Source organism: Rhincodon typus, chromosome 10 (assembly GCF_021869965.1).
Source record: "Rhincodon typus isolate 14 chromosome 10, sRhiTyp1.1, whole genome shotgun sequence".
Lineage (NCBI taxonomy): Eukaryota > Metazoa > Chordata > Chondrichthyes > Orectolobiformes > Rhincodontidae > Rhincodon > Rhincodon typus.
Window position 1 is genome coordinate 28,763,930 of NC_063341.1, and position 15,597 is coordinate 28,779,526.

Below are 15,597 nucleotides of genomic sequence, written 5' to 3' on the forward strand. Positions count from 1 at the left end.
GCTCAGATATAAAGACTCAGTACCATATCATCTACAGCATCCGTAAGAGACATCACTAGAGCTTAAATGCAGAGGAATTTGAAGAAAGAACAGGAATGTCATCAAACTATCAACAGAAGTAAGTTTTCTTGATAAAGCTGAAAATCAACACTGGCATTGGCAACTAAAGTGGGGAGTATTGCTGCAAAAAGAGACATTCAATCAAAGCTTGACACCTGTTCTCATCGGGACAAATGCAAGAGTACCAAATTTCCAAGACTGTGCAAAGGAATTATTATCCTCTGTGCTTTTGTTTAATTCTCCACGGCAATATTTCAACCAACCAGAGCCAACTTAGCAACCATCATTACCCTTTGCTCATACGTATCATGTGATGTTACTCTGAGATTTGGTATTCTTGAAATTCCATCCTGACAAGAAGCTATTTGACAACATGCCTCCTTTTTAGTAATACTGAAGTTCTGTACTACTAAGCAATAATTCAGAACATAAGAGCTTTATGAAATGTACAAACTCTTGCATTTTTGAATGTTGTCACGAAATTCATAGACTACAGTTGAAATTAGCAAAGTTAGTGAAAAGTTCTAGCGCATCACTATTCAATAAACCCCGGTTGGTAACGAATATGCACGAATGTCAGGATCAAGCTCAGCAACTATTATTTCAGTGCAGCAGCCTACTGAACAAAGAAAATAGCCCCATGGATAAAATATGGAGGGATGCAGGCATTCATGGAATATCTATCATGTTTATCATGTCTATGCTTTCAGGAGAGGAAAATAGATTTTTGCAGTTCTCACCACATGATAATTATTAATACAAACAAACACACACACACCCACTCCTAGCAGATTAATGCACCACACAGAAAGTAATCTCATCCCAGGTGTAACCCAGGGATGAATTTACAAACTTTTATTTGTTTCACCCATATTATGCAGAAGCAGGGATGGAAGCAGCAGCCAGTGTTACCATACCTGACAGATTTCTGGCTTCTTTAACAAAACAGCACATGTGAAGAAATAATTACAGCTGTGGGTTAGGATACAGGCAGTGAGACAGAACAAGAGCAAACCTTAACACCCAATAATGTTAAAGTAAGGTTACCATTGACAACCAGAACTGACTTAAGTTGGTGAAAGCCATTACCTGTGTTGTAGTCAGCCACAAAGATTGGGAACACTAACAGGTTCTGTCCTCAGTTTTTGCTAAGCTAACGAATACGAGACAAATTAATGGCAGCGGCACCAAAGGTGACCTTAAGTACAAGCATAGAAAGATATCTAAAGGACAGTAGTCTATTGGGCTCATTATATGCTCATGACAACCTGCACAGAATCTTGTCACAAAATTTATAGGCTACAGTTGAAATTAGCAAAGTTAGTCAAAGGTTCTAGCCCCTTGCTATTCAATAAACCCTGGCGAACATGCAGGAATGTCAGGTGAAGAAAGGATCAAGCTCAGCAACTATCATTTCAGTTTTGTAGCAACCTACTGAACATATAAAATAGCCTATGGATAAGATGCAAGAGGGATGTAGACATACATGAAATGTCTATCAAATTTATCATTTCTATTCTTTCAGGAGAGCTAAATAGTACAAAGGCACATTGCATCTCTCAAAATATCCCGAACACTTCACATAGAATAAAATCTTTGAAATGTGAGAACTATTTCATATTAATAAAAACATAGAGAATAATACAGCAGAGGAACAGGCCCTTCAGCCCACCAACATGATACCATTCTAAACTAATCCTATTTGCAAGCACATGATCCATATTCTTCTATTCCCTGCCGATCATGTGTCTGTCTGAACACATTTTACACATTGCTATCAAATCTGCTTCTATCACCTTATAAAAACAAATGAAAGAGTTGCTTTTCAACAAATGTATGATTCCATGGATGGCAAGTTCTTCTAGTCCATCAGCAAGTCCCCATTCTGTTTGTGAGAATCCAGACCAATGAATTTGTTAAGAATGACAAACAGGAGGCTGGAAGAAGACAGCATGCCAGGCAGCATCTGGAGGAAAGGAGCAATCAATGTTTCGGGTATTATCCTTCTTCAGGTAATACCTGAAACGTTGACTGCTGCTTTCCTCCAAATGCTGCCTGACTGGCTGTGTTCTTCCAGCCTCTTGTTCGTCATACTTGGATTCCAGCATCTGCAGTCTTTTTTTGTCTCTGGTAAGTATGACAGTCCGATAATGGTAGGTTGGAACCGTTTTTGGGTCTCAGGCCAGCACCTAGAGGCATTCACTCATGCAATTTTATGAGATGTGGCTTCCTAATTAGTCATTCCTACATCCACTATTCGAGTAAGAATGGCTGGTGAGCTCACAGAACTGCAGGCCACGCAGAGGACCTGCAGCCTTGGAAGGGCAACTTGATGACCATGTTTAAGGGGCAGCGTTTGATTGGATAGGCTACAGCCCAGTTTTGGCTTCTATAATCTCTGCATCTCCAGTTCAGGGACTCTGAAGGCGACTTTTCAGCCAGAACCCCTAGCCAACCATTGGCAAGTCCACCACCAGGCACCTGCCCAATCTCAGCCTCTAGGGGAGGGGCCTGTCTGTGCATCGCCAGTCAGCCCCTAAACAACTGTTGGAATAATGGCCATTACCCATTTCATCTCATCTCCAACATGGTCAGTCAGAAAAGGAAGCACATTGTCCTGAAGGTCCACCACCCTTGTACTCAACCTTCCTTCTGATTCTACCCTTAAATTGCTTCAGTGGAACCCAGTGAGATCTGATCGATCAGGTCCAAGTCCGATCTGTTCCTGACCTTACGTATGTTCACTCTCCAACAAAATTGTCTCAATAGTTATAAAGGGCAAGAATCCTGGCAACTTTTTTTCAAGAAGAACTTTCCTTTGCTAAGCTCACTGAAAGTCATTGCAAAATTTCTAGCACAACATTACCTCCAAAGAGCACTACTGTATATGTGCTATGCCAATGATAACTATCTACTTCTGTGTGGCAAAACTGGAGCTTCAATTTTCTCAAGAACTCTATTAATCATCAAATATTTAACTCACTTGTCAAGCTTTTCACTATTTTGGCGCCAGTGGGTCATATCTTTCCTCCATCTCAGATTTTCTTGGCTTCCAAATGCACTTCCAGAAGGACTTCGTTCTGCATATCAAGCACAAAGAAGGAGCATTAAAGTGAGCTCACAGTGACTGATGCTTAAAGGGACAGCACTTACTGTTCAAAGCTCTTCTCCAAAAGACTATGTGAACGTTATGAACTGTCAGCTCCATGCAAGGATCAATTAAGTTAGATTTTATTACCAGTTCAGAAATCAGATACACATGTGACAGAGAAAGTTTAACAAATATGTAGAAAAATCATTTCAGAGATGAAGCAATTGCCCGTGCTAAAAACAGACTGTTCAAAGGCAGACAGGTGAAAGTCAAAGAAAGTTTTAGAAACCACTAATATACCAAAATGGGGTGGAAAAGAGATAAGGTCAGAAGAAAGTGAAGGCAAAGAAAATTTCTGGGATTGGCTGGCTTGCAACGACAGTTGCCATTTAACACTGTCTGACAGGAACAAACATTTCTTGATTAAAAGATGATGAAGGAAAATGTGGTACTGATGGAGTCACGATATAGATTTAACCACTGGTGTTTGAGGAGTTGATAGCATTTACGCAGCGATGGATAAGAGAGAGGATGAATGCTATTATATGAGGAAAATTATATTTGCTAAAGCATTAAATATGATGAACATTTCAGTGGAAGTTCAACTGGAATCCATGTAAAATTAATTGTCGTGGAAGAACAATGCTACAAACAGATATTTGGCTGTGAAACCAGGTTCTGACAAATAGACAGTGACAAACAAAAAAGTAAGGAGAGAATAAGGATAGTGAACCAGATGAATATACCTAGTTGCCCTCTACTACGACGAACCATCTCCTGCCGAGCGCCAATGCTCCCAAGTATTGCTTCTTCAAGTTTTGCTTTCATGTCCTTTGATTTTTTGAATGTCAGACTATTCATTCGTTCAAAAGCTTTCTTGCCCTGTATTGATTTGACCATAAGGTTAAGTCAATGTTAAGTTATTGTTCCCATAACTCACACGTGCAAATGTCATGCCAAATTTTTTTTTCTCAAGTGCTGATTCTTGCTGGGATAAAATTCAAGAAGCAACTACATTTTTGGGCTGCCTTCTGGTGAACTTGGACAAAGAGTGTTAGTAAGACATTTGACCACAGAGGGCATCAGAAAAAAGTTCAATTCTAACTTCACCTGACAACCATATACATATGAACATTGCAGCAGGAATCAGAGGGTAACAGTCAAAAGCAAGAATATAAATTGTTTTAAACCTTCCATCATAGTGAAATAACTCATACCAATCGTGGTACCTTCGCTGCTGCCACTACTGCTCATGGTTGACAAAGTTTGAAATGCACAAGCATCTCCTCATATTTTAAAAGAGACGATAAAAGAAAAACAAAAGTTACAGGGCTTCTGCTATAACTGTACCTTGTACTCAAAGCAGGATACACAGAGATACATCAAGTCCAACAGGCGGTTTAGTTGGAGAATGGAGAGATCTGCAAACCACTTTTGTAGAACCATGTTGTCTGCATTTTTTAAAACCCAGAGAAGGCAAATCAACAAGCTGCGGCTTGATTCTGCTGAGAAAGTTGTATACTGGCGTCCGGTCTAGAACAAATCAAAGAAAAGATTCTGTTATTCATATTCCAACTTCATGGTTTATAAGAATTACTGAAATTCTATTACTGATTAACACACATTTGCTTTATAGGAGATATTTCTGTCATTTCTAGTATCCCCACCTTTCTGTTTCCAATTTGATAAATGCTGCTCTTAGTTAATCTAATTGGGCAGTCTCAGTTTAGCATTTTAAGGTAGCATTTCTGCCTGAGCCAGGTCTTTGGGTTTAGTGCCACCCCAGAAAATGAGGTAGATAATCTAAGATCACAGGTCCATGTAGTATTGTTGCAGGCACAATCTTTCAAATTAGAAGCCATAATAAGGTTATCTGCTCTCTTTAAGTGGATATAAAAGATTCTATTTGAAGGGAGACAATTCTCCCAATGTGCTAGCTAAAATCTATCCCTCAAATGACATCACAAACAGATTATCTGATCATTTGTATTACAGCTTTTGTGATACTTAGCTTTGAGCAAATTGGCTGCCATTATCCCCTACATTACAACAGTGGCAAAGTACCTAATCAGCTATCAAGTGACTTGGCATATCCTGGGGTCAGGAAAGAGTTGGCGAGCAGAGTTACAACAAAACAGACTAGTTACTCCAACCAATCCATACTACATTAGCCTTCTCACACCATACTCTGAGTAATCTGATCAGCGTTATCCTCTAACGAACAGGCTTCAGGAGTTGAGCCTGATGGTTCGGCAGACAGGGAGAAAATATGAAGTAATTCATTTCAGTAGGAAGGTCAAGGGACAATATGAGCTAAACAGTAAAATTTTAAAGAAGAGCAGGTACAAAAAGACCAGTTGTCCTACTGAGGGGAGACTCTTCGAAGTTAGCAACATAAACTGAGTGGCCCTTTAAAAGAAGATAATTAAATGCAAGTCACTTTTTTTTATATATTGTTCTGAAAACTCTTCTTTTCACATTACAAATCACTAAAGCCATGTCTATCAGCGCCTAATCCAATTCTCTCACAAAATGTCAAAACCGTGGAACCCTTATATTTTAGCCCTTGTTTCCAGATAAAACCTGAAAACTGTTAGAACTCAGCTAGCCAAGAATTCTTCTTTCAGTCCAGGTTCTCTTCTACTCTTTCTAAATGAGTGATGATGCATTTGAGCGTACGGCTCTCATTTAGCCTCCCTAGTAATAAAAAGAAGAGGTTTGTGTTACCCCAGATGTCAGCAAGAAACTACTCGGTCGGGAAAGCTGTGGAACAGAGGCTCCTGCGATTGCCATGGCGACGGTTTGATTGATCATGTTGCTGCTTTCACTCTCATAATCATCTGCAGTTACAACACTGGGACGTCCTCGCTGATTGAGGGATTCTTGCAAGGGAGGAAGGCAGAAGAAAGGGGAAAAGATAATGTCTAATATCATACCCGAAATCTTTTACCTCTGAACAAACATTCTGGAGTAACTAATTCCCTGGTAATACCAAGTCAAAGTTTACATTGTTGCCTAGAAAGATTTGCCATTTTTTACAAGACTGGATGTAAATTTTCTCTCGTGAATTATTTCTGATTTACAGTCTCTTGGAAACAACTTCTAACAAAAATTGGCCTTTTTGTAAAAAAAAAACCTGTTCAGATATGCTTTAACACACCTCCTTGTCAGATTGTGCTAGAATCTTCGGGAAAGGTTAACCCCTCAGCAGCCAACTACCAGATAAGAAACGCCTGAAATATTCCGATTCTTACCTCTTGACTATTGCCAACATTAACCATTCCACAAATGGAGACCATGCCTTCAAACACCAAAGCCCTAAACTCTGTAATTCCAAACCCCCTCAATCCCCACCCACTTCTCTCTCCCTCTCTTTTCTCCTCTAAGAGACTCTTAAAATAAACCTAACTTTGACTTAGCTTTTGGTCATCTGCCCTAATATCCGCATGGGTGACTGTATGTCAAATTTTGTTTGATAGAACTCTCATTAGCACCTTGGGGAATTTTACAACAGGAAAGGCACTTTAGAAATGCAAAGTGCTGTTGGTGAAAGAAGGAGGAGGGATTTTGTGTACCAACAGTGGGGTTGGAAAGGAAGCCAAATCACACTCCTGGTCCTTTCTTTTGCAGCTGTGACAGGCCTCATCTCCTCCTCCTATTCCTCCTCCAAACCAAGGGTCACCCTTGCAAAATCCCCAAAACAAAGCACTCCTTTCTACTGGTGGCTCATTTCAGGACTCCGGTAAGGTAGAATAGCATAGCACTCATTCTCCTTAGGTGAAGTCCTCAGAACGTTTTCAGGAAAAGTGTTGATACAGTGTTATTGAAGTCATTTTCCTGTGTTTGTGAATCTTCTTCAATACACTCTATCTCCATGGCAACATAAAAACTGAGCATGAATTTAAGTAGCACTCAAATCCTCTGAACAACTTTTTAATCCCTATTGGAAAGGTTCTTGATTGAAGTGTTATCCATCTTAGTGGTGTGCAAACTCTTTACTATAATTTTTTTAATATCAACCTGTTAAAACAACTTCATGGTCATCACCTTCTGAGGTGAGACTTAATCCTTACTGTTTTTAGAACATACTTCAACACCTACCAAAGACAATATGCCAAAAGTGGGTTAAATTGACATTGCTCACGAGTCAATGTTAGATATCTCAGAATTCCTTTAACACCTAAATATACCAGGAAAATCAGATCCATAAAATGTAAAAAGTGTATTTGGCATAAAAAGAAAATGGAGGACAAAGGGATAGATAGAAAGGGACATAAGGAGAGTACCAGTCGCAACTGTAAAACAAGTTGTATTTTTGTTCATGGAATCAAAGGGCATACATGTTATGCAACACATTGTTCATTTCCAGGGGGAAGTTAAGATTCACCACATTGCAGTGGCCTGAAGTCACATGTAGGCCAGACCAGGTAAGGACAGCAGATTTATTTTCCTAAAGGACATTAGTAAAACAGCTAATGTTTCTATGATAATCATTAATTGTTTTATGGCACCAATTCTGAAACAAGCTTTCAATTCCTGATTTTTATTTTAAAAATAAATTTATTAGTTGAATGTAAATTCCACCAGTTACCGTGGTGGGATTCAAGCTTGTATCGCCAGGATTATTAGACCAGTACCTCCCATCATTGATCCAGCGAAGTATTTTGGAGGGGAGAGTTGGGATAGTGTAAAGTTATAAAGCAATATATCTTCCAACTCACAATGAATATCATATTCCTTCAAATGTAACTCATGACTGAACCGTTTATTCATTAAAACATGATTATAATCATTGCACCAGCAAGATTAGTGTTTTTGTTTTGTGCTAAAACTTTTAAATGGGTTAGGTAGCAGAAGACGCTGTGATGGGGAAATTAGACTCTTTTAGGGTCAATGTGCTTGGATCCATATATCTTCTGGTTTTAGGTCTTCTCCAGTTTCTCTTCTTCAAGGAGGTATAGGTGAATGAGGCACCAACATGCAAAGTTTCTTAGTCATTGATTGAAGACCATAACTTACAGCAACTGGTGAGGGAAATAAACCAGCTTTCTTTAGGCTTCTGGGTTTTTATGGAGAGCAAAACACAACCGTCTGCCGCTGTGGCAGTCTTGCGGCTTCTGCCAGTATTTTGCACACCCACAAGCTGTTCAGCTGCGCAGGAGCCAATCAGATAATTGTTGTCATACCAACAGCCGCTGTCACTCACAATAGGTCACAATTCCACAAATCAATCAACCTGTTGCTGGTTGGATCTCACTTTGTGCAGCATTACAGAGAAAAAGCAAGAGAATAGAACAAAGTCATGATGCTTACTCAGACAGTCAGTGCAGGCACAATGGGCCAAATGGCTTCCTCCTGCAATGCAATAATTCGCTGACTCAGGAGAGAGGTGAGAGTGACTGCACATGACAAAGTATGGCATTAACGAGCCTTGCTAAACCAAAGGCATTGTGAATTAGGGGAAATCTCCTCAATGATTGGAGTCATGCAAGCATAATGGAAGATGGTTGTGACTGTTGGAGATGAATCACTTCAGTCCCGGGAAATCACTGCAGGAGTTCCTAGGCTGAGGTATTTTCTAATCAGAGATGTTATTACAAATTTTTGGAGTAAGTGGGACTTAAACCTGGGTCTCTTTGTCCAGAGGTGGAGACACTACCGCTGCACCGCAAGAGTCCCATGTTCCTCAGGCTAATGCCCTAGGCCCAACCATGTTCAACTGCTTCATCAATGACCTCCTCTCCATCATAAAGTCAGAAATGAAGATGTTCACTGACTGTACAATGTTCAGTACCATTTCTAACTCCTCAGATCGTGAAGCAGTACGATCTCATTTGCAGCAAAACCTGGACAACAATAACAAATTACATTCAAGCCACTTAAATGCCAAACAATAACCATCTTCAATAAAGATAATTATAAATTGCTCCTTGACATTCAATGCATTACCATCACTGAAACCCCACTGTTGGAATCGTACAGGTTACCATTGAACACAAACTGAAGTGGACCAGCCATATCAATACTGTGGCTGCAAGAGCAGAACAGAGTTTGCAAATTCTAAGGCACATAACCTACTTCTTGACTTATCAAAGCCTGTGCAACCTCTGGAAGGTACAAGTCAGGAATGAGATGGATTACTCTCCACTTGCCTGGATGACGCAGCTCCAACAACGTTCAAGAAGCTCAAAATCATCCAGAATAAATCAGTCCATGTTCTTGGCATCCAATCCACCTTAAGCATTCAACTTAAACATTCACATCCTCTAACGCAAATGCACAGTGGCAGCAGTGCATACTATATACAAGATGCACTGGATTCTCTGACAACACTTTCAAACTTGAAACCACCTCAAAGAACAAGGGGAGTATGAGGCATGGGAACATTGCCATCTGCAAGTGGAGTGGGGGTGGCATAGTGGTAATGTCATTGGACGAGTAACCCTGAACCCCAAACCATTATTCAAGAGATGCGGGTTCAAATCCCAGCATGGCAGATGGTGAAATTTGTATTCAGTAAAATGTGGAACTAGAAACAGTTAGCCTAATGGTGACCATCTATCTACTTTAATTTGTCATAAAAATGCATTTGATTTACAAAAGTCTTTAGGGAAGGCTAAAGGAAATCTGCCATCCTTACCTGGTCTGACATGCATGTGACTCCAGACCCACAGCAATGTGATTGACTATTAACTACGCTTTGACATAGCCTAGCAAACCACTCAGTTCAAGTGCAATTAGGGATAGGGAAGAACAGCCAGGATTGTCCACATCCAAATGAATGAATAAAACAAAAGTGCCCCTCCAAACCTCAGACCTTTATTTACTGTCACCGTTTCAAAATCCTGGAAATCCCTTCCAAACAGTAATACCCTCACCAGAGATACCCACACAAGATGGCCTATAGTGGTTCTAGAAGGCAGCTCACCACCACCTTCAAGTGCAATTTAGGGTTGGAGAACCAATGTTGACCTCACTCGTGATGCCCAATTAAACAATTCTTCTTTAAATCCACAGGTTCTAGAGGATCCAGAATTTCATGAAGTGACCCTCATGTGTGGATATTATCAGACTATTCAACTCTAAAGGAAGCACTATGGCCTCTTTTGTTTTTAATCAGTATAAGTATACATCAAATAGGAACACTGAATAATAATTTGAAATATGAATATAACAGCAATCCATTCCACTTCATCTCCAGTTATCGCTGAAATAAGGACCAAGTTCAATTAAGGACTAACAGTTTCAAGACACTTCTTTTGCTCCTCAATACAAGAACACAATTGAATGAATTTGCAATTATCAGTGTTCCCGAACTGGATCAAAATCCTGGAACTCGCCCTCTAACAGCACAGTGGGTGTACCTCCACACTATGGACCACAGCCAGTCAAGAAGGCAGCTCAACACCACCTTCTCAAAGTCAATTTGGGATGCACAATCTAGCCAGCAATGCCCACACCCATTTAAATAAAAATGCCCAAATAAAAAGAATTAAAGTAGTTTGTATAAATATCAAACATTTTTAGGTCTTCCCTTCTTGAAATTTACAGTTTACTGATGTCTCCTAAAGACAGTGTCTTTTTTAAAGCATTTTTCTAAACATTAACTCAGCTACCACTTTCCTTCTAAGCGAAACCCATTGGGGTTGATGTGAGATACTTTGCCTTCACTTGTATTCCTGGGTGCACTTTTGATGTCAAGCATTAACCTTTAGATTACTGGCAATATCAAGGAAATTTCTGTCCATCCGAGTTCACTGGTTTTGTAAAATATCAGCTGCTGCGCCGAGCAACTTTCCCTCAAAGTTGCATTGGAAATATAAAAAAAGCCAACAATTCATTTTTGCTTGTTTGCTCAACCTCAATTTCTCCCTTTTTAATGATTTCCCATTTTAAGTTTCTTTCTTACCCTGTCTTTAAAAAAAGTTGTTTGCTGGAAGCTGATTTTTAAGATCATTTTTCATGCACTCAAAACCCTGAAATTTATCCATGAATAAGGAGCAATTAAATCAAGTAGGGGTTTTGTTGCAATGAGTAAGCCAGACAACACATCAGCTTAAAATGAGCTGCAGAATCATTCATGACTTAACATCTCTTAACCATTTCCTAAATCCTTTTGACATTATGTTACCTACCAGGTAGTACAAAGTTCTCCAATATAGCATTCTTATCACATTAAGCCGTATTTCTGGCTCAATACTGTCTCCATCACAAAGATTTTGACTTCTGTAACACCATTTAACTCAGCCCCCTACCTTAGCATCTGTGTTGCCGGCATTCTTACACATGCTTTTGTCACCTCCAGACTCAATGATTCTCCGTTCCCCTGGTTGGTCTCCCATCCTCCTGAAACTTCAGTTCATCTAAATCTCTATGACTTGTTTCGAATTCTACCTAATCTTCTGTATTACTCCTGTCTTCACTGGCTTATATTAGCTACAGCTGCCCAACATTTCAAACTTAAAAGTTTCATCTTTATGTTTAACTCACTTCATTACTTTCCCCATTTCTGCAACTTCTTCCAGGTTTACAACCAGCCCCAACTGCCAAAGTATCTGTTCCTCTGCTTTTCTCATCTTCTTCATCAGTCCTCCCATTGGTCACCCCTTCAGCACATTTTTGAATTCCTCCCCTAAACTCATCCATCTTGCACCTTCAATTTTGTCCTTGAAAACCCTTCTTAACTTCATCTCTACATCCAAGTTTTTGGTCACCCCTCCTGTTACAGTCCACCCATTTTCCCTCAATATTGATGAGAAACAATTTGGTACGTGTTTCTATTTTAATGCATTATGTAAGTGCAACTTGTTACTTGATAAACCTTGTTAACTCTCAGAGTGGCCATGCAATGGAATTCTAATAATCCACCCAATATTCTTACATACCACACCAGCCTTTACAACAAACAACTTTTCTACAGTTTTGAAGAGACGCAGCAAAAGGTTAAATTACCTGTGAAGTCATATAACTGTGGCACGGATTCCATTATGATACCAATCAGCGGTAAGTATAACGTGGCTACACGAGCTTTTACATCTACATCAGCATATCGAGGATCAGAATCATGACTCGACAGCAAATTATGAACAACGTTGACAACCTTCTTGTGCAGTCCAAACAAGCTGTAAAATTTCAAATCATTCTGAAAGATCATCAAAACCACTTGCATAACATTAACAATTACCAGCTCAAATCCTATTCCTATTTGTACAAAGAAGTTTGCCACCACCAGGATTAGACTAGAAACAGGAATTTATTGTCAGGAGCCAAGTTAGAATGACAGTTTTACCTCAGGGAACATTCCTAAACAAGTCATCTCACAGAGATCCTTTAAAAATGTTCACATATACAATTATCATCAATATCTTTTATTTTGTTTTTTTCTAATTCAGCTAAATGCTTTTCTGCCAATGAGCAAGACCCATCCACTTCTTCCCTTCATTATTCTTACAGCTCTCCTCTTTGAGCTTTTGGCCGCACTTTTTAACCTGTATATAATAAGCCCAAAGAGAGAGTGTAATTCTGGGCTTAGTTTTAGGAAGTGAAGCTGGACAAGAGAAATGTGTGGCAGTGGTGGAGTGTGTTGATGGTAGTAATTATAATTCAGTTAGTTTTAACATAGTTACAGAAAAGGACAAAGACAAAGCAGTCATTAGAATTCTAAATTGGGGCAACGCAAATTTTAATAAGTTGCAGAACGATTTGTCAAAAGTTGACTGGAAGCAGATGTTTGAGCATAAATCAGTGTCAAAGCAGTGGAAGGTTTTCAAAGAGGAGATTCAACAGGTTCAGAGTAACTACGTTCCCACAAAGAAAAAGAGTAGGATGCCCTAATCTACAGCTGCCAGATATCAGGCAACTTACAGCATAAGATACGGCAGAAAAGGAAAGCTTATATCTGACACCGAGAATTACAGAAACATGAGGAGTATGAAAATGGAGAGGGACATCAAAAAGGAAATGAGCAAGGCAAAGAGCAGTCATGAAAAAATATTGGGAAATAAAATCAAGGATGTTTTATCGATACATTAAGAGTATGAGGATGACTAAGAAGAGACAAGGTCGCATAAAACACTGAAAGGTAACCTATGTATTGACACAGATGACATTGGTATGGTTCTTGAAATATATTTTGTGTTCATCTTTTAAAAAAGAGAAATAATGTAGATAATGCACTTAAAGACGTGAAGCATGATAATTATAAGGAGAGAATTATGAATGGGATCAACATGCAATAAAGTGAATAGATAACCAGGGCTGAATGAAACACATCCCAGCCTGTTAAAAGAAGTAAGACAGAAAATAGAAGAAGTTCGTACCATTATTTCCAATCCTCACTGAATACAGGACGATTGCAGCCCAGACTGCTAACATTTTGGCTCTCTTTAAAAAGGGAGTGAGGGATGGACCGAATAATTTTAGGCCAGTTAGTCTAAGCTCAGTAGTAGGCAATTTTTTAAAATCAGTTCTGAGAGATGGGATAAACTGTCACTTAGAAAGGTACAGATTAGTCAGGGACACTCAGCGCATGAAGTTGTAAAGGGAAGACCTTGTCTTACAAACGTTATAGAATTTTTTGAGAAAGTGACAAGGAAGATTGACAAAGGTAATGCAGTTGATGTGGTCTACATGGATCTTAGCAAGCCTCTTGACAAGGTCCCACTTGGCAGACTGGCTGAAAATAATTAACAACCATGGAAACCAGGGGGATATACCAAGCTGGACACAAAATTGGTTCAGTGCAGGAAACAAAGGGTAATTGTTGATTGATAGCTTTGCAACTGGAAGCCCATTTCCAGTGAGGTTCTGCAGAGATCAGTACTAGGACCCCTACTTTTTATGGCATATGTTAATGATTTGGATGTAAATGCAAGGGACATGATCAAGAAAATTTTCAGACAACACAAACATTGAAACATTTGAAAATGAGGAGAATGGCTGTAAACTGCAGGAAGGTATCAATGGAGAATAGTCAGTTGGACAGTAAAGTAGCAAATGGAATTCAACCTAGAAAAGTACAAGACGATGCATTTGGGAGGTCAAATAAAGAAAAAGAATAAACAATTATTGGGACAATGCTGCAAAGAAATGGGGGACCCTGGAATGAATATCCAGAGATCCTTGAAGGTAGAAGGACAGATCAATTAGGTGGCTAAGGAGGCATATGTAATCCTTTCCTTTATTACCTAAGATATAGAATGTAAGAGCACTGTTATGCTGGAACTGTATAACTTAATACTCAAGCCATAACTTGGAGTACTGTGCACAGTTAAGAACACCTCATCATAAAAAGGATATAACTGCACTAAAGAGGGTACAGAAGGCATTTGCAAGAATGTTGCCAGGATTGGAAAAATGCAGCGAAGAAGAAAGAATGGATAAGCTGGGTTTGGTCATCTCGGATATTTGACTGAGATGTTCAAAATTCTGAAGGGCCTGGATAGAGTGGATGAGAAGGGCCTTTTTACTTTAGCAAGATGATGAGTGACTAGGGTCAGAGTTTTAAAGTGATTGGTGGAAAAAGTACAGGGGAGATGAAGAAAAGATAGTACATTATGCAGGTGGTAGGGGTCTATAACTCACTGCCTTAAAGAGTAGTGGATGCAGGAACCCTCACCTTATTTAAAAGGTGTCTGGATATGCATCTCAAGTGCCGTAACACTGCATCAGACCAAATGCTGGAAAGCGTGAATAGGCTGGGTAGCTCTTTCTTGGCCAGTGCAGGCATCATGGGCCAAGTGGCCTACATCTGTGCCATAAACTTTCTATGATTCTGCGAAGATAGGTCTAGTTTATTCAACTTATCCGCAAAAGACAACACTTTCATCCTAGGAACTGATTGAGCTAACATTTGCTGCACTTCCTCTAAGGTCAGCATGTTGTTCCTTAGGTAAGTCTAACACTTTACACATGACTCCAGTTGTGGTTTCACCAAGGCCCTACACAATTGTACTGAGATATTTTGACTCTTGTTCTTTAATCCTTTTGTATTAAAGGCTATTGCACTGTTTTCTTTTCCTAAATACTTGCCGTACTTGTATTTTAATGTCTATGATTTATGTGCACCCAGGCAACCAGATTCCTCTGAACACTAACATTTTCGAGTTTATCACAATGTAGAAAATATTTTCTATTTTCCAAGCAATATTGATTATTTCACATTATTTTATATTATATTCCATTTGCCACTTTCGTGTCTACTCAATTAATCTATCTAAATCCTTTTGTAGTTTCTTTAAGTCTTTCTTACAGACTCTTTTCCCACTCAACCTTGTAAGTTAGATATTTTAACCATGATCTTTTCATTTAAGTCATTGATATATGATTCTAAATAGCTGCAGCCAAACATTGATCTATATTGTTCTCCATTATTCACTACCTGCCAACTCCAGAAATAACCTGATATAACAAGGTGTAGAGCTGGATGAACACAGCAGGCCAAGCAG

The 15,597-nt window shown here is 39.2% G+C and overlaps 1 protein-coding gene across 9 annotated transcripts in view; it reads right to left on the reverse strand.

Moving 5' to 3' along the window:
* The window catches only part of dock7 (dedicator of cytokinesis 7), a 171,199-nt gene that overhangs the window by 57,024 nt on the left and 98,578 nt on the right, over window positions 1-15,597 (reverse strand). For all 9 annotated transcript variants that reach the window (XM_048601895.1, XM_048601894.1, XM_048601893.1 and 6 more), the window contains 5 exons: window positions 12,104-12,273; window positions 5,879-6,033; window positions 4,502-4,684; window positions 3,898-4,033; window positions 3,044-3,140 (listed from right to left, as the gene is read on the reverse strand). In XM_048601895.1, coding sequence (XP_048457852.1) covers window positions 3,044-3,140; window positions 3,898-4,033; window positions 4,502-4,684; window positions 5,879-6,033; window positions 12,104-12,273 — 741 coding nt within the window. The remainder of the gene's footprint in view (window positions 1-3,043; window positions 3,141-3,897; window positions 4,034-4,501; window positions 4,685-5,878; window positions 6,034-12,103; window positions 12,274-15,597) is intronic.